The sequence below is a fragment of the Panthera onca genome, chromosome B2 (assembly GCF_046562875.1).
Source record: "Panthera onca isolate mPanOnc1 chromosome B2, mPanOnc1 haplotype 2, whole genome shotgun sequence".
NCBI lineage: Eukaryota > Metazoa > Chordata > Mammalia > Carnivora > Felidae > Panthera > Panthera onca.
Genome location: NC_138343.1, coordinates 78,688,062 through 78,714,677, shown reverse-complemented (window position 1 = coordinate 78,714,677; position 26,616 = coordinate 78,688,062). Strand labels below are relative to the sequence as shown.

Genomic DNA, 26,616 nt, shown 5'->3' with positions numbered 1-26,616 from the left:
GATCATCTCACATCTACGCACATATCAGTTATTCCTACATCTGTTGATCTTTGTTGATAACCTATTCCATCTACCTACCTAGTAGAAATGGATAGTTTCAGCTGTGGACTTTTAAATGGCCATTTCCCTGATGGAGAAATGGGAAATACTCTTTCTAACCTAAAGCAATCTGGGGGAATTTTCAAAGACTGAACTAGCACTCTGCAGGAAACCTGTCTAAGATTGGCCTGATGTCTCCAAAAGGCACTTACTTGCCTCCAGGGTTCTGAGCCACCAACCTTGGGCTTCCTCCCCACCAATTTCCCTTCTTCCTTGCCACATAGTCCAATTATGGGGCCCAGATGTTACGACTGCTATTGGGCTCTGGCCTGGGGCTAGAGGCAAGTGGAAGTTGCCACCAGAGGGCTTGCGGGATGAGGACTGGGGCAGAATTTGCTGGATCTCTGGCGAGTGTCACAAAATGAACGCTGAGGCAGCCACCGAGAGAAGGGCTGGGAATCGAACCAAGTGCCTTCGGTGGGGCTCTTGGGAAGCAGAGTGACGTGGCTCCCTCCATCAGGTGGAAACCGTGCAGTTCTCCCTCGACCCAACTCACGAGAGATAAAGATGTCTAAATAACCACCAGCGCCGCCGCCACAACTCTGCCTGGGCCCCGGAGGGAGGAGGAGCGCCTTTTCTGCTGAAGCAGCGACTAGGGCTTGTTTGTAGGTTCGCAATTCACCATGATAAATGTAAAGACCAATTAAGGTTTGATCCGTGCACACGGGAGGCAGACGGCGGCTGATAGTGGAACCAATTAACGAGCATGTACCCTAATTCCTGTCGCGGCCACCGGGCGCACCGCGGATCCCCAGGCGCCTGCGGCGGCTGCCCCCGAACCCCGCGCGCCCCCCCTCCCGGCCCTGGAGGGGGGCGTCCTCCTAGTGCGGGAAGGTGCGAGGAGCGGGGTCCCCAAGGGGCTGGGGAGGGGGCGCGCCGGGCGGGGATGCGGAGAGCCAGCCGCCTACGAAGCCCAACTGTTTGTAGCCGGGGCGTGCGGGTGGGGCGCGCCGGAGTGGTCCTCGCGGGGCGGGGGCGGCGGGGGCTGGACAAGGCGACTAGCGCGAAGCCAGCCGGTGCCCCGAGGGCGGAGGACAGGTGGCCGCGCAGCCGCCGCCAGGTAGCAAACTGCTCCGGGGCTGCGCGGCGCGGTCCCAAGGCTTCGTTCGCCCCCGGGCCTGGCTCTCAGTGGCCCGCCGCGGGGGCGACCTGGGGAAGGCGGAACGGGCGGGTGGCCGCACCCCCGGCCGGGCGCGCCTCGGCCTCTCCCCTCCTGCCCCCCTCTCCCTTCTGGCTCGGCCCGCTGCCCCAGACGTGACCCCCGAGCAAGGTGTTGGCGCTGCGCGCAATCGGGGCGCGCGTGATTAATGGCCCCGAGGTCGGGGGCGGCACAGGCACGAGCCCCTTCTTGGCTCGGCCGGAGTGTGAGGGTATCTGGGAGGAGAGCCAGGTCCTGGCCGTGGGAGCCCCCGGGACCGCGGCGGCGGCGGCGGCGCAGGAGAAGGAGGAGGAGGAGAAGTAGGTGACGCGGGCTGGAGAGGCTTGTCCCCTCTGGCCCCGGGGCCGGCGCCACCGCAGGTCCCCCGCGCCAGGAAAGTTTGGAGCCACGGGCGCCGCGCTGGGCGGCGCGCGGGTCCCTCCCCGCGCAGTTCCCTCGGTGGGGTCTGTGCCGCCGCCGCTGCCAGGGCAGGACAAAGGCTCATTAACACGTGATGGGACCGCGCTTCATAAATGGGACTGGAGCGAGAGGGAGCCAGAGCCAGAGCGCCAGCGGAGGCAGAGGCAGGGACCGCACGAGTGTGGCGAGGCGACGGGCGCCCGGGCTGGCGGAGACCTGCGGCCCCACGCCGAGCCAGGCGGGGCGAGCGGGAGGACCCATTGAAGAGCCCGAGGAAGGGGCGAGGCTAGCGGGCGGCGGGAGCGGAGGGGTCGCCAGTCCCGGTCGTTGTCGCGGGCGGGCGCTGGAGGCAGGGGACGCCGGCGCGCGGGCAGTGTGGACCGACTGACTTACTGACCGACCGACGGAGGCACACCCCGCTCCACCCCACCCCACCCAGCCTCGCCCGCATCCCCGCGCCGGCGCCGCCTCCCTCGGCCACCCCTTCCTTCTGCACTTCTTTTCCGCCTCCGCCTCTTCTTGGCTCCCGCGGTGCCAGTGCCTTCCCCTGGCCCGGGCGGGGCGCCTTGGCTCCCGGCAGAGCTCCGTGGAGTCGGGCGGAACGTTCCGTTCTAGCAGAGAAGCAGCCCCAGCGCTGGGCGAGAGGTGCCGAGGGAGCTTCTCCCCGAGGACCGGGGGATGCGAAGGGTAAGACCTGGCAGGGTTGCGTTTGGAAATACTTTTTTCCGCCTCCCGCCCCTTCGGGTACTGACCGGTGTGGTCCCCAAGTGTCCTTCGTGGAGTTCTCATTCCGTGTGAGCGAATCGTGCGTCGATGTTTACTTAGCTGTGTAGCCCCAGCTTGCAAACTGTGGTCTGTGCTACTTCTGGAGGTTTCTTCCATTTACTAGTTATTGAATGTGTGTGCACTAACGTGTTTGTAAAAAACGTGTAATTGTGCATGTTTGAGAAATAGGCGCTTGAGTTGGTGCTGAATGTCTGTAAACCATACCAGCAACTAAGTCCTCCCAGAGAAATCCATCGATCTCTGCACCAAACCTAGAAACTGTCTAAAATATTAAATGCCATATGAAGAAATGTATGTCAAATAATAAACTTTTGGTATAGAAAATATAGCTGCAGGAGCCACTCTGCTTTGAGGAAAACTAAATGTACATTTAATATCTAGATTTGAATGTTGATGGAACCATTTAACTCCGAACTAGCCATTAGATGAAAAAAGTTGCTGTGTTTTTTGAAGACATTTCTTGGTAAGGCTCACAATCATAAACGGCTCACCTCTCCAATGCAAATGTTTGCAGTGATAAACACCAGAAGCCGTCATTTGGTCATTTGAAAGTTTGAAAGCAACATGCATGTTTCTAATTTTAGTTTTAAATTAAACAAATGAGAAAAAAATTAGTAATCTATTAATCATTTTGCCTCCCACCTTTTTTATTTCCCTTTAAATTAAATGCGATTATTGTCTTTGTTGTTGCTTTCATGATATATTAAGCATCTTTGGACATTTAATAAGAGATTAGAACAGATTTACTGTTTTTAAAGGTGTTGAAAGATCTCTGTGGGTCTCATAACTTCTCCTCATTTTTTATTACCAAGTTAATATCTTTTCAACAAAGGGGGAAATGCAATTTCTTAGCAGAAACTCAGTGGACATTGAGTATCAGTGGGGTGACCACTGCCATCAATCTATTTTGCAGAATATTGAGAAGCTCAGAGCAACTAACCTTTAAGGTTCCCATAGGACTTTATCTGATTTAAAGTGTTGCTTTTCTAATCCCACCCTACTGACAGTTTGCAAGGGAAGATACACTGATTGATTTTTCTCTGTCCCTTTTTTTCCCCTTGGTAGTCCTTCTAGCTCCCCCCATCTCTAACCCAGTTACAAGCAATTTTATCAAAATAAAAGGCCATGCATAGTTTCTTAAGTGAGACCAATAATTTTCTGATTATATCCATACATGAACAGAATCCACGCACCTCCAGAATTTTAAATGTTGCCTGCTGCAAGCGGTTACTTATGGGCACAATAGCAGTGGCTGTAGTTGGGCAAGAGGCAAGAGGATGGACATGGTTTTCAAAAAACTAATCCATATGAGGTTATCAAGAGAACTTACTGTAAACAGACTCTTTTTGTTCCAAAGATGTCTCCCACTCCAGGCAAGGAGCAATCCTGGCTGAGGTAAGTATCAAGTGTCTGATGGGGAGAGGTCTCATTGTGTTCCTAAGTCTCTGTGGGGGTAAAGTGATACCACAGGGCGGAAATGCTCAGCACTGACCTTTCTAAAATAAAATTACTATGCTTGCATACTCCTTGTCAGGAAGGCAGATTAGATATTCACGCCCCCCCCCCCCCAATTTAATAGGTAGCCTCCACATATACGCATACAAAAAGAATGTTGTGGCTAGTCCCTTCAATAAACCATAGGTGATATTATTTAATTTGGTGTGTAAAGTTTTACATTTTGGTGAAAATCCGATTTTACGTTGGAGTAGTGCTGGGCTTTGTTTGTTATCCACTGTTTTCTGTCTTTTTCTGTTACCCTTTTCCCAGTGGACTGTGTGCCTCCCTGTCGCCTGTGAGATCGTTCTTCTCTAATAAGCCTAGCTGCAGGATCAGTGTGTTCTTTTTGGCATTTCAAAATGTTAAAATAGTGAAATTGTTAAATGTTACCAAGATGAAACTGCTGGGAATGAAATTCTCTGGGAGAACCACTCTATCTGTGGCATATTATAGTCTATTCCAAAAGAAAACTCCTCGCATCGGTTTACCTATTTTTTCAAGAAAGAAGCAGCCCCATTGATTGTGTTGATAAGTGTTTAGTATGCAGTGTCAGCTTATTAATTACTAAGGCAAAGCCTGAAAAACTCTTTCAAAACAATCTTGTGACATTCTTCTTTGCTTTGACTCAGAATTAACATGAACCACCAGGAAATTTAGACAGGCTCCTGGGTTGCCTTGCATATTAGTGTTTGGAATTAGAATTGGAATACTTGGCTGTTTAAGACTAAAACTATTATGAAATGGAACTTATAATAGCAGTTTATAGTTCACCACGCTTACCAAATGTTTCTTCCCAGAAAACAGTTGGCCTAATAAGAAAAGGGATTATTTCCCATAATTAGCTCTCCAGGAATGCTGCAAAAAAAAAAAAAAAAAAAAAAAAAAGAGTAATACATTGAATTTGGAGATACCTAACAACACATGATGAGTAAAATGAGATTTGGTTAGAGCATCTTGAATTTGGTTAGGAAGATGGAGCCTGTCCTTGAGGTAGCTGCCTGTTCTTCTTGGGGTAATTACGTTAGCTCAGTTGCCTAAAGGACACAGAGTAGAGCTTTCTTTCTTGCAAAGAAAGAAAGAAAGAAAGAGAAAGAAAAAGAAAGAAAAGGATGCCGTGTCTTCACCAGTGTGATCTGTCTCTTCTGTTTTTGTATTCATCATTTTCTAATTGAACTGACAAATTAGTTAGAGGGAATCCAGCCTTTGGGTTTAAATTATTTATAATTCTGCTTTTGCCTCTGAAAAGACCTGGTCCCAACATTGTTTGAAAAACCGCTGGGGCTGAGTTTATATATTGCACGTCTTTATTTTGAGGGACTGCAAGGTCTGCTCGTTTTTCTTTTCTTGACCAAAGAGTGATAGAGAAGTTAAAGAATAAGAGGAAATCAAAACCAATTGATGTACTTCATATTGGCAAAATTTTAACTTCATCCCCCTCCCCCATCTTTGGCTCTTTCTCAATCCTGTCCTCATAACAATGTTAACTTTCTGTTACATCTGCATAAATGCTGTTTCTGAGGGGTTGGGAGATAGGACACTTTGCCACTGAATTGTTGTCTAGTGTTCTGATAATCATTTAATTCACTAATCTGTATCTTCTTAGATTACATTGGGTGAACTGTAGAACATAGATCAACTCCAATTTCTTCCAGATATTTTCTGGACTAAAAGAAGCAATAAATGTCATCCAGAATATATATAACATGAAATTATATACTACATAATTAAAAAAATTTTTTTAATGTTTATTTATTTTTGAGAGAGAGACAAAGTTTGAGTGGGGGAGGGGCAGAGAGAGAGAGGGAGACACAGAATCTGATGCAGGCTCCAGGCTCCGAGCTGTCAGCACAGAGCCTGACGCAGGGCTGGAACTCATGCACCTGGGAGATCATGACCTGAGCTGAAATCAGATGCTTAACTGACTGAGCCATCCAGGCACCCCTGTACTGCATAATTTTATATGATTGGGATGTATAATTACCCTTGTATACATATATGTGAACAAACTTTTTCATAGATGTGTATCATGACCAACACAAAAGTTCAGATCCATTGCCTTTATATATTTGAATGTATAATTCAGATTTTAAATAAATACCACAAATTTGGGTGAAATGTCCAAAATTAAGGCAGCTGTGCAGATGGACACAGAAGACTCAGGCAAAAGGAGTATCCACCTTGAATCTAAACAAGGAAGGCTGTTCTGATTTTCCAGGATAGTGGAAATCTGCTCCAATCTCACGTGATCTAAGAATCTTGTAAAGATGCCAGGATGGGCATAACTACCTTTGATTATGGTTTTCTCATCAACACTGACTGATGTGTTTAATACAGTTTTCACCAGTCTTGCTAGTTGTTTATTATTTTTAGAAAATGAAGTTGGGAGAAAAAGTACAAGGTTATTACTCTGTCACAAAATGCACATCAATATCGTTATATTTGTAACATACAGCACATTGTCGTGCTATCACAAAAACGTTAAAACTATAGGAAATATTAGAGGGGGCGGGAAGGGAAGGTTGTTTTTAGTGGTTTTCCAGGGACTCTCTTGGTCCTACTCAAAGAGTTTGATGTTAGAAGAACTTCTATCTTAAACGGGCCTGAACGGATAATAGGTATGTTTATGACCTATCAGTGATAATAGATCACAGCCATTACATAAAGTAATCAGTGCGATTACCTCTAGTTCTTAACAGAAAATATTGAGTAAAAGGTTTCCTGGGTCATATATCTTCACTGAACAGGGTGCCTCGTGGAAAATAAAGCACATGTCATTATAATAGTTTTTCTAGTACATTTGCCATTGCAAATACATTCTTGAGCTAGTTTTCATTGATATTTTCCATATATTTGAGGCATTTTTCCATATGGCATACTGACGAACCACTTCAGCATATCCTTTAATTTAAAGTTTCATTTGGCCAGGTTAATGTCATAATTTAGTGAGCATGAGGTTCATAGTTGTGTTTGGATGGGTTTTCGAAGGAAGAATTGTTTACTAGCCAGACCTGAGCAAATGGGCCTGGCGGAGTCATAGCAGTCGTTCTGGAATACTACAAATTCTGTTTTAGCCCCCGCTGGAGAAATTTTCACACCTGCACTTAAGGAAAGCTTTCAAAGTTTTTCTTTGTTTGTTTGTTTTCTTTTCTTTTGTTTTTGAATATATGAGTTGAGACTGGTTAGTGGGAATCAGTGTCTCCTAGCCAACTCTTTTTTTAACCTATGGTGCTGTTGCATTATATCCTGTATTTTTGAATAAGCTTATTAAGGTAGGTTTTGCATTTTGTTAATGCAACAAGGGATTTAAGTTCCCATTTCTCCTAACCTAGATGGCAAATAGTTTTTCCCTACAAGCACAATATTTTATTATCTGACTCTTATCCTTCCACTGGAGTTTGGATTCTTAATTGCGTAGAGTTTGGATTCATTGAGTAGAAATTTGATATCTTTGGCTTGATTCTTTACCATCATTATCAACTCTGAAAAGCATTTAAAATTTGTTTTTGACTTCAGGAGATAAAGTGCGGTATAGTTTCCTAAACCTGACAATGTAATATCTATTTTTTTATTCCTACTAGCAAATTCCATGCTATTGCTTTTTAAGGAAAGGCAGAGGCATTTTTCAAAGATGTGCCAGGCAATCTGTTGTGGTAGTTGAATATACTGGCAAATGCTTTCACAAACTGTGTATGTCAGTAGTATATTTAAATATAATTAAAATAAAATATAATTAGGAAATAATGTTTTTCAAAGTTTATGTTTAAATGGGAGGGTTCCCTTCTTCCCTCATTATTTCTTCATCTGTTCTTTTAGACCATATATTCAGAGAAGAATGTTGGAATATGAGTTCTATAAATTGAGTTAAGTTACAAGGAGCTTTACATTTAAATTGGTGATAAATTCCAGTGTGCTTTTTAAAAAACAAATTTCTCCTTGCACATATGGACATTCATACTATAGGAAATTTTAGAGCACTGACTTCTGTTGGTCAAGAGGCTAAACAAGATGTTTGTAATATAGCAAGTAAACTGATATCATGTGTAGTGTGCCTTTGTCACTCATTTCCTTTTAACTCAGCTATATTTAAAAATCATCAACTTGATTTATCCTTTAGAAAAGAGACTTAATTTAATGCCACTATGATCTGTGTATGTTGGTTTATTCCAGTGTGGCTTGTTCAGTGGACCAGATTTTCAACTCATTTCGATGCACTGCTACCAGAATTTGTAAATGTTTTCTCTAGCATTTGTACAAGTTGTGGTGAGCAAGTGATATGCATGTGGAGAAGGAAAGCTGAAGAATTTAATACAGAACCAAAGTAAGCAAAAGATTGTCCCAAGAGTCCTGTGTCTTTGCATACATGGGGATTTGACTTCAGAAGATAGACAACTACTTTTGGAAATTATATCAAACTTCTTACAAACAACAGCCAGAAAAGGGAAAACCTTTGAATGATTTTAGTCCTCAGCTAAGGAAATGAAGGATGAGTAATCTATGATCCATTTTTATTGATGAAATAATTAAAGAGGAAACAGTCTGCCCAAAGTCAGATATTTAAGTACTTTGGGATACATTTCCATGTATTTATAGCTTTTAGGTATTTTTGCAAGATATATGCCAGCTATAAGCAGTATGAATTGCATAATCTAATTCTGTAAGTTAATTTGCAGCCGGTCTGCATTACTTAGACCTCCTGCAAGATTTCAATTTTAGTTTGTTGTTTTCTGGGTTCATCTCCTGCCATACATTATTTTACAGTTTGGGGAAGAGAAGAACAGAAACAGAAACATTTCCAGCTTAAAAAAAAATAAGCTGAAATGTTACCTACTTTTACTGGTTTCCCTTCTTTTATTCTCAGCCATCCTTCCCAGGGGCGTCGAAAGGAATGGCTACCAGTTCTAGAGAACTTTGCACACATAGACTTTGTAAATAGAATTAGGAGAAAATTGTGTGGAGTTCTTAATTTATGCCTCAGTGCTGGGTAAGTACATATTATATCTTGAAGCCACATTGCTTTGTTGGACAAAAATATAACAATAAGTTTGCTGAAGAAGTGCAGAGAAGCCCAGAATTGTAGACTGAAAAACCTTGAGAGGTTCCCCACTCATTATGTTTATTTTCAGGTGAGACCACATTATTCTATGTCAGTCACATAGAAATATCTTGGTTTTAAACGTCTTTTAGAGACTACTTTGTCATGAGTGGGCTCCCTTAGCAATCCATTTCAATGATCTAAAAGCCTATACTCCTAGAATATTCCTTGTTCCTGTCTAACCTCAATTCTTCCTAAAGGTTAATTTTTATTTCTCCCCCTCATTTAGTGTTTCTCATGGGCCTCCGTAATCTTTAACAGTAGCTTTTAAACTTTAGAGTGTGTTAGAATCTCCCAGAGGCCTTGTGCCCCAAATCCTAAGGTTTCTGACTCGGTAGGTCTCAAGTGACCTGAGAATTTGCAGTTTTTGTAAGTTCGGCTGGTGGGGAGACTACCCCTTACGAACCTCAGACCTGTAAAAGCACTGTGTGCACTCACAGACCACTGTGTGACTTCTCACACTGTTCTTTGAGATGTGTCCTAGATGTCCAGCCCATTCTTACCTATCTTACTTCCTAATTCTTTACCTTCACGTCACTTTTTCTGAATACCTGCAGTTCCTCAGCTCTGTGCATAATCGCAAAATTGCATCACACAAATCTCAGGAAGAGTTTGACCTTGAATGAGTACAATAAAATTACCTTATGGTTTCAGTGACATCAAAATCCTATACTTGCATCCAATTTGCACACTTACTTCTTAATCGGAACTACATTTTCAAAGCATATTCTCCATCTTTACTGAAACCTAGTTCAGTTCTGTTTGTATACAATTATTTGCATCTTTTATTGTATCTTTTTCTTGAGAGACAGAGAGAAAGCACGCAGAGAAGGGGCAGAGAGAGAGAGAGAATCCCAAGCAGGCTCCCTGCTGTCAGCACAGAACCTAATGTAGGGCTCGAACTGACAAACCGTGAGATTGTGACCAGAGTCGGGCGCTTAGCCAACTGAGCCACCCAGGCACCCCTATAATTATTTGCATCTTGAAAACATATTTTTATGTTTGTATCTTGCACGTTAGTACACACTTAATTTTTTTTTAACATTTCAGCTAAAGAAAGTGGCACATAAGTACCTAGTTTATAAAATCATGGTTGAAGGGAACCCTGGCTTTATACAATAAGAACTTATTTAAAATTATTCCAGTGAAAAAATGATAGGAAGGAAATTGAACTATTTAGAAAGCTACCATATCTTGATTTGTATGAGTACTTGAACAAATATTCACTTACCTTGTGAAATATTCCATTTTAGCCCCTGTAATGATAAATACTTTTCTGTTCTTTTTCATCACATAATTATGGCCTGTGTTGGTGATTTTGTATCTGCAAATTGGAGAGCCAAATGTTTTGTAAAATAGAAATGAGTTGGGTTTGTTATTAGAATTGATTTTGGGCTCCTGAGATATCCCCATCTTACATTTAGCATCTGTTGGCATAAACATATCATTTGTTTTTAGTAGAACTACTTTCCTTTTCTCATCTTTAATTACTTTCTTGAGGCAGAATTCCAAATATTCACAATTAATTTTTATCAATATATTAAAGTTTCTCAATGCCCTTTTGCCCCAGAAAAGCAATTAAAAATTTAGTTTTTGTATGGAGTAGTAATAACCCATTTTAATCCTCCATAACATATTTTCTTATTTGTTTTAATTAATTCAGTTGTAAGATACATGAAATGTTGTAGCAGGAAGAGAAGTTGCTCAACCAAAGCAAGAACTATGTCCACTGAATAGAATAACAAATTGATTCCTGAGGGTTTATAAAAGCCACTCCATCTAGTGGTTGAATTTTCACATAAACTTCTCTGGACAAGTTGTTTTCAAAACATACTTGCACATGGGGAAACCCATTTGGGAAAGATTAATGCATAATAACATGTATTTGGGATAGGGAAAAAGTTCATTATCATCATCATTTCATACATTGTCTTTAAAGGCCTATCAACAGCATGTAAGTAGGATTCATTCAAGGTTGTGCACATCACAGAAATCTCTCTGTATATCATGGCTGTGTGCCTCAACATTGAGGTTCATGACACACACCGGGGTAACCAAGGATAAGAATGAAAGGTAGATACCTGTTCTTTTGCCTCTAGCTTCCACTTGCCATCAACATAACTTCTGTTTAATAGTGGGATAAAAGATCCTGGGGTAAATACTTGTTGATGCCTTTTATATAACCTTTACATTTGGGGAGTTGTTTTTTTTTTTTCCAGGTAACTCTTTCGTGTATTAGACCAAAACTCAGTTTTAATTCCCTAACATAACCAGCTGACTTTATGCCAAGGAAAACTATCCACAGTTAAACACCATTCTGCTAAGATAGATCTGCCATGCTGCTGATGAGCACCAGTAAGCATTTAGGTATTGAGTACCTGCCCTGTGCCAGGCAGAGGGCATGCGAGGCATGTAAGACAGGTCCCTATTCTCAAGGCGTTCATGATTTGAAGGGTTCAGCAGTGCCCAGCCTCTGTCCTGGGAGAAAACCTCAAAGCAAATATAGGAAGGGGATTACACAACCCAATTATTGAGATGCACAACCCAATATTGTTTGATGATGAAATATCATATGCCTATTACATGTTTTCATATCCTACTGTATTCTGTCCTCTGTGGGAGGAGAAGGACAGATGGGTGGCTTTTATTTGATGGAGTGGAGTGGGGTGGAAAATCATTCCTCTTGCTTCCTTGACCCATATCTATTACATGGGTGTAATACATGGATATGTATTTAATGTCTACATTGCTAGGCACAGAGTATGTGCCCAATAAAAATGTGTTACGTGAAGCATGCGAGGGCCTGTAACTTTGTATCCATCAGCCACACTGCTGTAGTAACACCGCTTTGTGATCTTTGGGCACCAGAGATCTGTCACAAGCACTCCCTTGTTGGAGCCTAAGGTTTACAAAATTTCTTTTTCCTTGATTCCAGCCACCATCCTAGGAACAGGCCACAGAGAGTCACCTGTCTGAGCCGACCAAAACTATTCTGCTCATGGTGGGAAATTGAGTGATTTCAGGGAGTTTGAATTTGTCCATATGGGAATGAATATTTCAAACTTTTGTTCACTAACAACCATCATGTCTCATTCAGACCTAGAGAAATTGTCCTCTCTCTTCCTCGCTGGTATTGTGGAAACTGTCATTATTGTCCACATTCCTTACAATTAATTGAAGGGGAAAAAAATCTGTCTAATTTTTTTAAAAATAGTGAAAAGACAAGTTACATTTTATTTATTATTTGCCAACAGTCACTGAAAATAAGGTGCTAATCCAGGGTTAGGATTTATTGCTTATAGTTAATTATCATACTTGTCCCTGGAGACCACAGGGCAAGAATGATTTGCAAGTGCTGTGGGCAATCTTTTGCTGTCAACAGCTCTTCCTTGAGATTTTAGTTGTTTATTGTGTAAAGTGATCACGTACTATCTAGTACCTTCTTTTCCCAAAATCAATTCTTCCCCCTTCCGTAGAAACAAAGAAAAGTGTCTTATTAAATGGTCCCTGGACTTCAAAGTTAAGTGCAGGGACTTGAAGTTACATAGACTTGGGTTGAGTTTAGCTCTGCCCTCTAGGTAGAGACCTTGGGCAAAGCATTTTACCACTCTAAGCCTCAGGTTTTTCATATGTAGAATGGGGATTATAATAGCACCTAATTCATGTAAATATATATATATATATATATAGCACACAAATATTCTAATTTTTCTTATTAAAACATTTGGGAATTGGAATTGTCTCTATTGTGCATTTAATCACCCAGATCACCCAATCACTCTGAGATCTGAACCTGGAGAAACAGGACTTGATTTTTCATTGGACTTAATTTGTATGCTCATGGATTCAAAGAGAATGTATTCTTTTGTTGAAAGATGAAGGAAGAAGCTGAAAGGTATGCTGCACCATTGGACAAAAAGTAGCATGCTTTAAACTACTTCTGTCTTTGGTAATGAACTGTCAGATAATCTATCTGCTGGGTTCTACATATTTTATGGGCTGGAATAATACATCACTTTTGACTTTTAATGGCCAAACTTCACATGCAAGATAAAGACAGTCTTAAGGAGTATTTGTATATGGACCATAGCTTCAATTGAATTGAAAATTTTGCATGTTCTCTTTTAAGGGAAAGCTGCATCAATTATGCTTGATCACTTCCTTTACAGATATGTAGAAAATGTAGCTCTCTCTAAAAAAAGATATAGGCACTTAGAGGAAACATCAAAATAGCAGAACAGGGGTGCCTGGGTGGCTCAGTTGGTTAAGCAACCAACTCTTGATTTTGGCTCAGGTCATCATCTCATGGCTCTTGAGATCAAGAACCCATGTTTGGCTCTGTGCTGATAGCAGGAAGCCTACTTGGGATTCTCCTTCTCCCTCTCTCTCTCCGCCCCTCCCCCACTCATTCTCTCTCTCTCTCTCTCTCTCTCTCTCTCTCTGTCTCAAAATAAATAAACTAAAATAGATAAATAAACTAACTTTAAAAATAGTAGAACAAAATTAAATGGCAAATGGATAAATAGAATTGGCTGTAAAGCCAACAAATCATTTCATTTATATTATTAATTTGCTTTTGTGATATAGGCTTTTCTTATGGAATCATCACCTCATAGTGAATGTTTAATCTGATGTAGTTTTAAAGGTATTAATTCTTAAGCCCTAAAATTCTTTAAATTTTAATAAACCTTAAATGTTAAATAATAAACCTTTAAATGTTAAATAATTTATAGCCTTATAAATGCCTTAATGTCTATTTAGTTCATATTAATTGATGTATTTTTATGAAATATATTTTTTTACTAACAAAGACCAGAGAAAATGGTGCATTTAATAACTTCTATTCCACATTAGAAAATATATGAAAAGCTAAAGCTTTGAGAACCAACCAAGCATTACCTACATAATGGAATTTTCTTTTATATATGGGAAAAGGAGCTGACATTAATACAAAGAAGAAGGATTATGTATTTTTGCCTGAATTATCAGGATAATTAAGTCAATCCTTTATTTCTCTTTGCTAGAAGATAATGCAAAAAGTGACCAAACTACTTGAATAATTCCCAAACTCTGGTGGTTATGTAAGAGTTAGAAAAGACTCAGTTGCCCATTCAACCATAGCAGAAGCATCATTCATAGAGTGACAATGTTGGCCCATGAGATTTGCCATGTATACTGAGGACATGTCTTAGACATAATGCAATTATAAGGGTCAACTAAAATTTTCCTACCAACTTTAGAGAAATATATTATCAAGTAATTTTTTCTTAATCAAATTAGTAGAAACCAGACTTGTTCCTAGAAATGAATGGAGAATAATAAATACATCCACTGGCACCTTCATTCTCTTGAACCTTCACAAGGCTCTTTTACAGGGCTAGCTGAGCAGAACACAAAGCCAACAAAGAAATTAGGGAGAACGATAGGGTTAAGCAAGGGCCTGGGACTCATGCATTTGACATTTTGGACTCTTATCAGCCTAGAAACTATGAGATTGGCATTGTCTCCTTAAAGCATTTGTAAACGTAGGATATTAGAGAAGGAGCCTGGGCGGGGGGGGGTGTTGTTGCTGATACAGTCTATATCAGGAGCACTGGTCCTTCTGATGTGTCTAGAGGGTTTTCTGCCCAACTAGACGTGACATCCTGCAGGGAGCAAATGTTGCCTTCTGCCTGTTTCCTCAGAGATGCCGCATAGGCCAGAACTGCAAAGATTTGGACTCCAGATAGAACAGCAATAAATATCTAAATTATTAAAATGTCTCTTTAAAACAAAGAAAGTCTTCAGCAGGGCAATGAAGACTAAAATAGCCTGCTATTAATTATATTGATATAGAGAAGACTCTATTTGAAGTCTTGTTTTGTTATTCAGTGCTCACCTTAATGAGGACACGGATATTTTATACCCTTAAGGGTTATAGAAACAAAGATGTGACTCTAGGTAGACTTTAGAAAACTTTATGCTGCCGGTGTACCCAGAAAATTTCTTTGATGATACCACAGCCTGCCAGTTAATGCAGAAGTTTGGGGGTGGTAGATGGGAAACAAGTGTGCGTGTAGTGAGGTGGACAAACACAACAGGTGATGTCATTCTAAAAACTTGAGTCGTTTCTTTTTTTAAATAATAGATTCAACACATGGAAATATTTTTCATTTTTATAAAAGCATAATTTATAGCTTAAATTACTAGAACAAGTTGATTATATTTTTAAAAACAGAATCCTAGGAAAATCCCCTTAAATGTCATTCAATCATTGTTTTACTATAACAGTAATAAAAACCAACTGCTTCTTTAATAGGTGCATCTATGCACCTTGCTAGAAATTTCCAATTATGATTTTCCCAGTCGCACACAAAAACACAATTAATGGCAGCTGCATCCCCCAAAGCCTAAACTATATTACTAGTGAACTCTCAAAGAAAATTCTCAATGCGAAAGATAATCAGGTGAAAATTACTGTAATAATCCAAATGTAGAAATAAAGGGAAGAATTACTGAAATGCAGAGGACCACTTTCCCATCGTGATCCCATTAACTGTTAAAATAGCCTGTGCACAGTGGTACTTTGACATTACTGAGATCCTTGAACTGCAGAAAATCCGTGTATACTTTAGAACTGTATTCCTTAATTAAGGTTACCTGATACTGGACAGAAATTACTCTATATTTCATAACCACACCATGCTCTGGCTCAAATGTAACAAGTTAGTTTGTTTTAATGAAAGTCCTTGGTTGCATTAACGTGGAAAATGTGAGCACATATGTGGTGATCTTAATACAGAGTAACTCACAGGCACACATGTTCTGCATTGCTGAAGAAAGATCTGTGATCTTTTGTCATCACTGAAGAAGCTTTATAGCTCTTCCAGATACTAAAATTTTAATCCTCGAGGTCATGCCAGTAGGCAGATTTACCTAGATGGGCTGGCATAGGAAATAATGACTTAGTAGGAGGTAGTCTTAATTACTATTGACAAAATGCCTTAATTTGAGTTTGTAAGAAGCTAGAAGACTTGAATATGATACAGAAAGCAAAATGGCTTTATTCTGGTTACTGTTAGTGCTTAAAACAGTGCATAAAGTCCAAAAGCAAAAATTCTGGGGTCTGACAGACACGGGTTCCACTACAAACTCTTCGTCTTCCGGACAATTTGCTTAACATTAACAACTAATGATTTCCATTCCTTTATGTGAAATGGTGATTATAAATAAGCACCTGATAGACTTGTCATGACAATTTAATGGTAGAATATGCATAAAGTCTTTGGAATACCTGGGGTATAATAGAGTTCCAAATAAAGTTTCCTCCTCCCTCACCCCTGTGTGCATCTGCTATTTCCTTCATGCTTTAAGTGCTGAGACAAAAATGAAAACCGAATAAGCAGCCTGTGATCTAACAAAGCAATGTGTTATCTTGAGATAATAATTTATGGTAAGAGTCATAGTACTAAGTAATGATAACAATTAATATTTATTGAAGATTTATGTTTTGTGCCAGGCAGTATGTTAAGTGCTTTACCTGCCTTTTTAAAATTTAATTTCTATGGGGCGCCTGGGTGGCTCAGTCTGTTAAGCGTCCGACTTCAGCTCAGGTCATGGTCTCGTGGTCCGTGAGTTCGAGCCCCGCGTCGGGCTCTGGGCTGATGGCTCAGAGCCTGGAGCCTGCTTCCGATTCTGTGTCTCCCTCTCTCTCTCTGCCCCTCCCCCGTTCATGCTCTGTCTCAAAAATAAATAAAGTTAAAAAAAAATTTTTTTTTAAATAAATAAAATTTAATTTCTAGGACAATTCTGTGATTTAGGCAATATCATCATCAAACTCATCCCCATTTTGTAGATGAAATGCTGAGGCTTAGAGAGATTAACTACTCGCCCAAGTACAAGTCTCACAGTAATCTTGGTCTTCTAACTCCTAATTCAGTGTTTTCTTCATTACTAGTGTTTTGACTGGTTGGAATTAGTGGGGAAAAGAAGGGAGATAGTAGCGACCCTGGCTTCGGTTAAAGGGATGATGGTTCATCAAGGCTAAAAGCAGCTCTAGACATACTGTCTAATATGGTAACCAGTAGCCACGTGTAGCTATTAAGAACTTCAAACATGGCTGGTACCACATGTTGAAGTGATAATATTTTGGATCCACTGGGTTAAATAAGGTATCAAAATTATTTTCACCTTTTACCATTTCCTTTTTTACCTAGATAGTGGAAACTTTGATATTGTGTATGTGGCTCACATTACATGTTTATTAGACAGCACTGTTCTAGAACCAGAACATCTGGGTTCATTCTGGCTCTACCACCTACTGGCTGTGTGAATGGCGAGTTACCCTCTCTGTGCCTTTCATCTGTGAAATGGGGATAAGAACGGCACCCACCTCATAGGGTCATTGTGAACGATAAGCAGTTTGAATACTTACCTGGCAGGGGAAATATCCTGATCACGATAAGCAATTTGATACACATAAGAAGGTCAGGATGCTACCTACACATAAGCTCTCCAGAAGTGCTTAAAAAGGGAAAATCAGCAAGATTTAGTAGTCTTCTTATTATAAAGGCCAAGAAAGAAGAGGAGTCCATGGTAAGTTCAAGGTATGAGCTTGGACAACTTAATACAGTTATTCATAATTCCATAAGAAATGTGAAAAGAGACATGACTGGAGGCCATTTGCTGCAGCAGTATCTGTAACAACAAGAAGTGATAACCTAAACCTTCATCAGAAGGAGGCTGGTCATGTTCATTTAGTGGATACGTGAGGCACCTGCTAAATGGAGGGAGGGTTCGTGGACCAATGTGCAACTGTCTTCACGTATACTTGTAAATGGAAAAGCAAGCAGCGGAACAGTATGTATAGCATCTTAGTATCTGTTAAAAATAAAGCAAAGAGGAAATGAATTTATATATCTGCTTGAATATGCATGCACAGTATCTTTGGAAAGAGTAACAAGGACCTTCTTGCCACTGAGGAGGAAAACTGGGTGGCTGGGACATGGGGACGAGAGAGCCTGGCTTTGCTGTATATCCTTCTGTGCTTTTGAATTTGGAATCGTATGAATGTAATATATACATATAAATGATCAAAATTTCAAATAAATTCGTTTTTAATTGGGCAGCGTGAAGGATGAGTAGTTACTTGACATAGGAGGACTTAGGGGTTGGAGTTACTGGACTGGCTCCCAGGAGGAGATGTTGGGCTCAAGTTTTGATTTTCAGGCCAAATATCCATTGAATTCATTACCTTTCTCTCCTCTAATTTTAAGAAAAGACAAAGAAGTAGTATTAAATCACTGCTTTAATGCACCAGTTAATAAAATTCAACTGCCACTATTAGGTTCACATGAACATTTCTAAGGGAGACCGGCCCTCTCTTTCTCATCTGCTATTGTGCATCAGGCTGGTGAAACACATAAGAAAAAAAGACACCACTCCTGTGCTTGGAAGCCATTTTCTAGTTATGGAAATAAATATGTAAGCTCATGATTAAGTGATATGGTGGGGCCTGTAATAGAGGGAAAGCCTGGGGGAACTAGTTCTGCCTGGTGGGGAGGGCTAGCCAAAGAGATGTCAGAAATGGAGGTAACTTAATGTAATGGAGAGCTTGGAAATGGGTATTTCGGACAGAGGGAGGCTGAGAGGAAAGAAGGAAGGTGTGCAGGTGTGATCCAAAGAGCAGCATGCCTTCCAGGGCCAGAAAGCGCTGTGTTTTAGTACGGGTGGGAGTTGAGAGGCAAAAGTCAGATTTGAGGATATGCCAGGACCATTCACAGCTCTCTCACAAATCGTGGCCATTTTCTGAATCCCTCAGATTGCAGGTGAAAATTTTCATTTGTAAATGGAGTTGTTTAGCAAAGGGAGGTTTGCAAAGAGCAGAGTTGATTCAAGAGACAGCCTGGACTCAGGTGTGGCAGAATGTGGGGAGGTGGGCCACATTTAGCATTTAGCCACTGTCCCTGGTTCAAATTACTGTATAAACGGAACAACCCCCCCCCCCCCCCCACATCGTGATACTGAAGGTATTCATTTAAATTTTTTTTTCTTTGCCTCCATATTCTGTTTCCACTCACACTAATCCTACATACTCTTGGCATAAGCATCCTTTCCTTGGGGAAGCCTCCTTCAACCCCCTAGACTGGCTGCTCCCACAGCATCTTGCATATCACCAGTCACAGCTGCCACCACACTTCATCATAATTACGGGGTCAGCTGTCTGTCCTCTGCCACACAGTATACTTCATGTGACAGGGACTCTTTCTCGATACTCTTAGCCCCTATGCCTACCTACCACAGTGCCTGGCACATAGTGGGTGCTCCATAATTTGTCAAAGGGGTGAATAAATGAATCATTAATTCAGATAGGTAGGATCTCTGTGTTTTAGCGGGAGGACTCAGATCCTTTTAATTTGTTCCAAGGTAGTAACTATCTCCCTCTCCAATACAGTGTGATATGTTTTTAAAAAAGAAAAATACAATTAGGAAGTAAAATGCTGTTTTTTATGATTACTTTAAAATTATTATAGGTATCACTCAGTCCTTCTAATATCTTTATAAGCAAAAGAGCCTAATAGCCACGTTTTAAATAAACATTTATAAATAGTGAAATCAATTCTCTGGATGTTTATTTTGAAACAAAAACAAATTGCTTAGCTTAGAATTGAAGAACCCTTAAAATTTGGCCTCCTTTTCTCAGTTGTCCTCATTTCTGGTGCCATCTACCTGGAAAGACTGGGACTCCATAAAGGCCTGTTTCCTGTCTCCCAGCATGCTTGTGTCACTGCACCACTCATGGGGGACACTGTCAGGAAGCACTCTCCCATCATCACCGCTTTCCAGGGTTAAAGATCTTGGTCTTCCCATGAGCCTCAGTGCAAGTTTGCCCTTCATGACATTTGTCTTGGTTGGTGTGGACATTTTTGAAATTCACCTCAGCCATAGCTTGGTCCACATGTCTCCTCTGGGAGAGGAAACTTGCCTAACGGAGACAGGCCAGAATCCAGATCTTTTCCCATGGAAGGATCCTTTGGTTTTAAACCTCTCTTCCTCCTCCTTCGCACTCAGCACACAGGCCGTGCAACACAGTTCCTGATTCTGCACCTTCTTGCTTTGGGGTTGTGCTGTATGTTCAGTCTTACCTGTACGACAAGATGGTGAGTCTTCAAGAGCAGACGTTGTGTGACGTGTCGCTCTCCCCCATCCCCACCAGCGTTAGGACACTGCGTGTATGTGACAGTAGAAGCCGGGTGGTAAACACTTCCTAATGCGACCATGAGGTGCATGCCATGCCCAAGGCACATTTCCTTTAGCTTGACAATCAGGAAGTCTGTACAGGATCACACAGTGACTTAAATCCAGGCAGCTTAAATAATGAAAGAGATATTTTTTGGTGGGTGCCACCAACATCACCAACTTCGGGTGGCTTTTCTCTGACTGACTGACTCATTTTGTTGATTAAATCTGACAAGAATTTCATTTAGGCTCAGAGACAGGAATGAAGTAACGTGATGGTACACATTTGGGATATTTACAGTAGGTTTTAAAAAAATTATTGTTATTCTCCCAGTCTTCTCACCATTCAGCTTATTTGTTTTCCCTCCTGTTAGGATTCCCTGCTGCGGGTCTCCTCCTCAGTCATTTTGAGTTTGGCCTAATCCAAGACGGAGGTTATGAAGTCTATCCTAGATGGCCTTGCTGATACCACCTTCCGCACCATCACAACAGACCTCCTCTACGTGGGCTCCAATGACATTCAGTACGAAGATATCAAAGGTGACATGGCATCCAAATTAGGGTACTTCCCACAGAAATTTCCTTTAACTTCCTTTAGGGGAAGTCCCTTCCAAGAAAAGATGACTGCAGGAGACAACTCCCAGTTAGTCCCGGCAGACCAGGTGAACATCACCGAATTTTACAACAAATCCCTTTCATCCTACAAGGAGAATGAGGAGAACATCCAGTGTGGGGAGAACTTCATGGACATGGAGTGCTTCATGATTCTGAACCCCAGCCAGCAGCTGGCCATCGCCGTCTTGTCCCTCACACTGGGCACCTTTACGGTTCTGGAGAACCTGCTGGTGCTGTGTGTCATCCTTCACTCCCGCAGCCTTCGCTGCCGGCCCTCTTACCACTTCATTGGCAGCCTGGCAGTGGCCGACCTCCTGGGCAGTGTCATTTTTGTCTACAGCTTTGTTGACTTCCACGTGTTCCACCGCAAAGATAGCCCCAATGTGTTTCTTTTCAAACTCGGTGGGGTCACCGCCTCCTTCACGGCCTCAGTAGGCAGCCTGTTCCTCACAGCCATTGACAGGTACATATCTATTCACAGGCCCCTGGCTTATAAGAGGATTGTCACCAGGCCCAAGGCCGTGGTGGCATTTTGCCTGATGTGGACGATAGCAATTGTGATTGCTGTGCTGCCTCTCCTGGGCTGGAACTGCAAGAAGCTGCAGTCTGTTTGCTCAGACATTTTCCCGCTCATTGATGAAACCTACCTGATGTTCTGGATCGGGGTCACCAGTGTGCTGCTGCTGTTTATCGTGTACGCATACATGTATATTCTCTGGAAGGCTCACAGCCACGCGGTCCGCATGATTCAGCGCGGCACCCAGAAGAGCATCATCATCCACACATCAGAGGACGGCAAGGTGCAGGTGACACGGCCCGACCAAGCCCGCATGGACATCAGGCTGGCCAAGACCCTGGTTCTGATCCTTGTGGTTTTAATCATCTGCTGGGGCCCTCTGCTTGCGATTATGGTGTATGATGTCTTTGGGAAGATGAACAAGCTCATTAAGACGGTGTTTGCCTTCTGCAGTATGCTGTGCCTGTTGAATTCCACCGTGAACCCCATCATCTATGCTCTGAGGAGCAAGGACCTGAGACATGCTTTCCGGAGTATGTTCCCCTCGTGTGAAGGCACCGCACAGCCTCTTGATAACAGCATGGGGGACTCGGACTGCCTGCACAAGCACGCCAACAACACAGCCAGTGTTCACAGGGCCGCGGAGAGCTGCATCAAGAGCACGGTCAAGATTGCCAAGGTGACCATGTCTGTGTCCACAGACACGTCTGCCGAGGCTCTGTGAGCCTGACGCCTTCCTGGCAGCCCAGGAAAAGAAGTTCATTTTTTTTTAAAGCTTAAAATCTAGAAAAGTCTGTCGTCTCATCGGTTATATTTTTTTAAGTTTACCATGCTCAGTGAAAGGTGATTGTCACCAGGATCAGTTATCAGTTCTCTAGCATTTCAATAGCATAGGTACTGAAACTCAGTTCTTCAGGAGTTTACAGTGAAGAAAGCCTGCTGCTTATGTGACTGAAGCTTCTTCAGAGTCTCAGTGAAACGGGAGAGAAACCTGTGGCTACACAGTTTGAAGTCTAAGTAACCACAGGGAAACACCATCAAATGAGTAATGCCTTTGTAACCACAACTTTCATTATAATGTGAAATGTATTTGTCCATAAGTATCAGAGATGTCCATTTTTACAAGTTACAGAGTACTAAAGTAGAGCTATTTTGTAAAAATGTATTGTGTCATGTGAGATGTGTATCCGTGTTTACTGTGTGTTATTTATATTTGTCTAGTTCAGCAAAACTGAAAGGTAGACTTTCATGAGAACAGTGGAACACAAGCAGCAGATACGTGCCAGTGAGATCACTTTTTAAAAAATTATTGCCCGTGACTTTTAGACACCTTAACATTTTTTTCCAATCTATTCAAATTTGACATTGAAATAACCATAAAGGTTTATTTTTTGTTAATGAAACGGGAAGAATTTGAAGACTATCCAGAATATTGAGCAGAATTCGTTGACACTTAAGAATTTGTTAGCCCTGCATTTTCATACATGGACATTTATTATCTTCTGGACTATAGCTGTTCTGTTGGGTGATGGATTACAATCAGAATGGAAGAGAGAAGGCATATTGACTTTTCTGGCTGACATCTCTGACTTTCTTTAGTCTTTAGCTATTACTAGACCTCTTAAGACAGCATGTGTCAATCTTAATGTATATTGTTATCACTGTGCAATTGCTGTTTACTTGAAGGGTACTGCATTCTTATATTCCAGGTTTAAGTAGATTTCATGCCTGGGTGGCCAAATGAGTCTTCATTTTTTCTTAATTGAAAAGAAGTATTGTCTGGATCAGTAAAATTATACCGTGTGTGAGTGTGAATATAAATGTGTGTGTGTGTGTATCTATCCCGTAACTGTTACAGTAATGTCGTAAAGTGAGAAAACTGTGACCAAGTATAAACCGTATCACTCGCTGCATTCTTGCACATGAAGTCAGTTTCTAAAATTGAGTTCTTCCAGAAACCTTGTTGATAAAAATACTCACCATAAACGTTCAGGAAATTCTCCTCCCTTCCCCCCACCTTGAGAGATTGGGTCAAGTGCTACTAAATTGACCTTTAGATATTTCAAAAGACCAGTGTCTGGCAAGGAATCATCAATGTCAGACGCAAGTGAAGGTCTGTATTTACCATGTCAGTGTTGGGAAATGAGTATCTTGGTTTCTGAGCACCTAATGTTGACCAAGTCCACGGATCATCAGAAGGGAAGTGGTTCTAAATAAAGCCCCTGTGGTAACATTTTTCCGCTGAGTGTGTAGTGATATGACCCTGTTTAACTAGCACTGTACTCCTCTTGCTGAAGTAGGACACCAGGTCTGGTCCATGTGGCGAAGGAGACCAGTCAGACAGTGGGCAAGACAGAAAAAGTGAGGAGCCGACACTCTTGTGACTGAAGCTTGGATGACATGTAACTCTTTCTATGCTTCATCCAGATGCCCTTGGTGACAACCCTGGACCCAGCTTTGACTGGATAGGTTTGGGCTAAGGAATAGACCTCTCCCCTGCTCCTCGTTAGCAAGATCTGCTGGAGTATAAAGATGAGCATGGCTTGCTGTCTTTTTATGCCCCAGTCTCATATTCTTTAATGGTGCCATGGGTGCTCAGAATTAGGCCCTTCCCTAGTTAGCATTAATATTGCTTCAGAGGCCACTTGACCCTGACAAATTACTTATAAACAGTCTCCTCCTTAAACAGATAAAGCGTGGCTCCTTGCAGGACCCAGAGGCCTGGGTAGCATGGATTGAAGTGGAGAGGTAGCATTCATCGGGTGATTTCTAGCTCTCTAGAGAGATGAGCAGCCTACTGGGGCTATCTTTTGTGCAGTGTATGGTCTACAGCTGAATGTGGGCTGTGGGCCAAGCTGGGATGCATTTAACCATCTGCCTATACAGCTCAAATGTGCCTGTTGGTTGCTTCACTTTACCTCTCTGTGATATGCGGGGGAGGGCTCAGGGTGCTGGAGGATGAATAAGGTCTCTTTAGAAAAAAGAGAAAAGATTATTTATAAACACTCACCAGGGTCTGGTTCCTCGTTTGTCCGCATTATCCTTAATATCAATCCATGTGTCTCAGAGCTCACCAGGCAGGACCAACTTTCCTCTCACAGCTACGAAGACCTGGTGAAGATGAAATTCTTGTTACTTGTGAAAAATTCCAGGATTCATTTTCGAAACTGTATTTGTGTATACGCGATGTAGATTTTATAGTGTGCTGTGCTTTCAAGATATAAATCATATATAATAAATTAAGGGACAATGGGGCTGACGGCACTAAACTTGGTGCTTATTGATATTCTAAGAAATATCTGTGAAATATCATCACATACGAGTTACACTACCTTCATTTTAAAACATTTCAGTTACTTTGAGTCACTTTGACACTTTTAATATCATTTCCTAACCCAAGAGACTCCAATGTCCTCCCTAATGAATATACTCATTAAAATTACCATTCATTAGTATCCCTTAATTAGGCCCATTAACTTAAATGTAATTTAAATTTCAATAAGTTTTATAAGGTCCAACCTCAGACTTACCTACATACCTCTGAGGATAACATACTTGTCCTGACCATGCATTTCACAATCACATATGTCTTAAAAAGGGCCAAATTCCCAACCTGTTCAATTTCTTCAGAGTAAAGATGGATCTTTCAGCCCTAGACCAATAGTTTCATTTAGATGAGGAGGGCTGTTTCCAAGAACCTCTAATTTTCCATTACTTACGAAATTTATATAAAAGAAACGTGGATCTGGGAGGAGCTGCAGACATATGCCTACACTTGAGATGATTCCCACACCTTCCCGTCATGTTGAGTCTGGTCTAACTGGCATTAAGTGTCAAGGAATTTGGGCTGCCTGAACCCACACTGCAGGGAATAGGTCCAACCAGCAGATGAGAATTAGGCCCTGGATGAGTAGCACTCTAATTACCGTCCTGTTGATTCATTTTTGCCATTCCACATCTGTAAAAGAGACCACCAATATCATGCGCAGAATTAGATTTCTCACAATCTAACTGTATATTTGTATGATATTTTAAAATCTCCTAAATGCTGGGCAATGGCTATTAACAATTGTCTTGCATTGGCCTTCTGATGAAATGTTAACAATGCCTATTGTAATATAGACAAAACATTTTATCTACTGATTTGGGCTGAATGTATGTAAATAGGTTTTAAAAAAAGTCAGATGTTTAAGCAGTGGCCTACAAATCAGTAATTTTCAGATAGAAGAGTTTCTTTACATTGCTGTGGCATCCTAAAACCTATCTTCACGTAAACTTAGTGTACTAGCTTGCTGGGGATCAGAGTCCCCAAGAAAGGAAACTTTTTCTTGTGATAGTATGAACCAAGATACCAGGCTATCTGGATTCTTATTTCCAATGTTTCAACTGGGAAACATAACTCTTTATTGTCTGTAAATCTAACATTATTACTTTTCCTCTTAGAAGAATATCGTATCGTTAGATGTTCGTTGAGCTGGTAACACCCTTGCAACTGCGGCAATATCTTCGTTAGTAATCTGTATAATACTTTGTACACAAGTACTAGTAAGATTGTTATTCAATGTAGCTTCAGTCATTAAATTACTATAGCAAAGTAGTACTTTCGTAATATTTACAGTGTATTAAGCCCACACTATATTTTATTTCAGTGATATAATTAAATTGTTATTTATTCGAAGAGAAAACATCCCATCATGTCTGTTGTCCAAAGTTACTTGGAATCAAATAAAAATTCTAGATTATCATGAAGAACACAAACGCCTTTGAATTCTGCCTTATTTCACAGTCTAGCATTAAAACACTCAGGACTTAAGTTCTAAAAGATTGCTGAACAACTGATTTGTTCCCAAAAAGCACTCATGACTTTATCTGAGAAATGAGGACAGATTGGATTAATGTAGTCATTTTTAACATAGGAAAAACATGCATAAAACCATCATTTACATAATAAAGAGCAAAAGCCTGCCATACCTTTTAAAAGCATTATTTCATTAAAGGGTTTAGTGATTTTGCAGTAAATTAAAATAAATGTACTGTTCATAATATGTAAATGAAATTGGAACTTAGCAGATTTAGCAAATTATATAAATCTGAACAATTTATAAACACATAGTCTGAACCATGTGTAAGAGATAATTACTTTTTAACATAACTTATAAAAACATAATTTTATTTGTACAATAAGGAAAACTAGTTTGAAAATTTTATGATGAAGTAAAAAAAGCATTATAATGA

General features: G+C 41.1%; 1 protein-coding gene across 2 annotated transcripts; it reads left to right on the top strand.

Moving 5' to 3' along the window:
• Positions 1-736: 736 nt before the first annotated feature.
• Positions 737-26,145, top strand: CNR1 (cannabinoid receptor 1). Of its 2 annotated transcripts, none has more exons than XM_060616150.3 (2): positions 737-933; positions 20,624-26,145. In XM_060616150.3, exon 2 carries the CDS (start codon positions 20,687-20,689, stop codon positions 22,103-22,105), a length of 1,419 nt encoding a protein of 472 aa, XP_060472133.1. In that variant the 5' UTR covers positions 737-933; positions 20,624-20,686; the 3' UTR covers positions 22,106-26,145. The 2 variants fall into 2 exon arrangements, with proteins under 2 accessions (XP_060472133.1, XP_060472132.1); XM_060616149.3 differs by lacking the exon at positions 737-933 and adding an exon at positions 2,232-2,344.
• The last annotated feature ends 471 nt before the right edge of the window (positions 26,146-26,616 follow it).

Excerpts from the sequence above, each read along its gene's own strand:
- CNR1 (XM_060616150.3), top strand. The coding sequence starts at position 20,687 with ATGAAGTCTATCCTAGATGGCCTTGCTGATACCACCTTCCGCACCATC.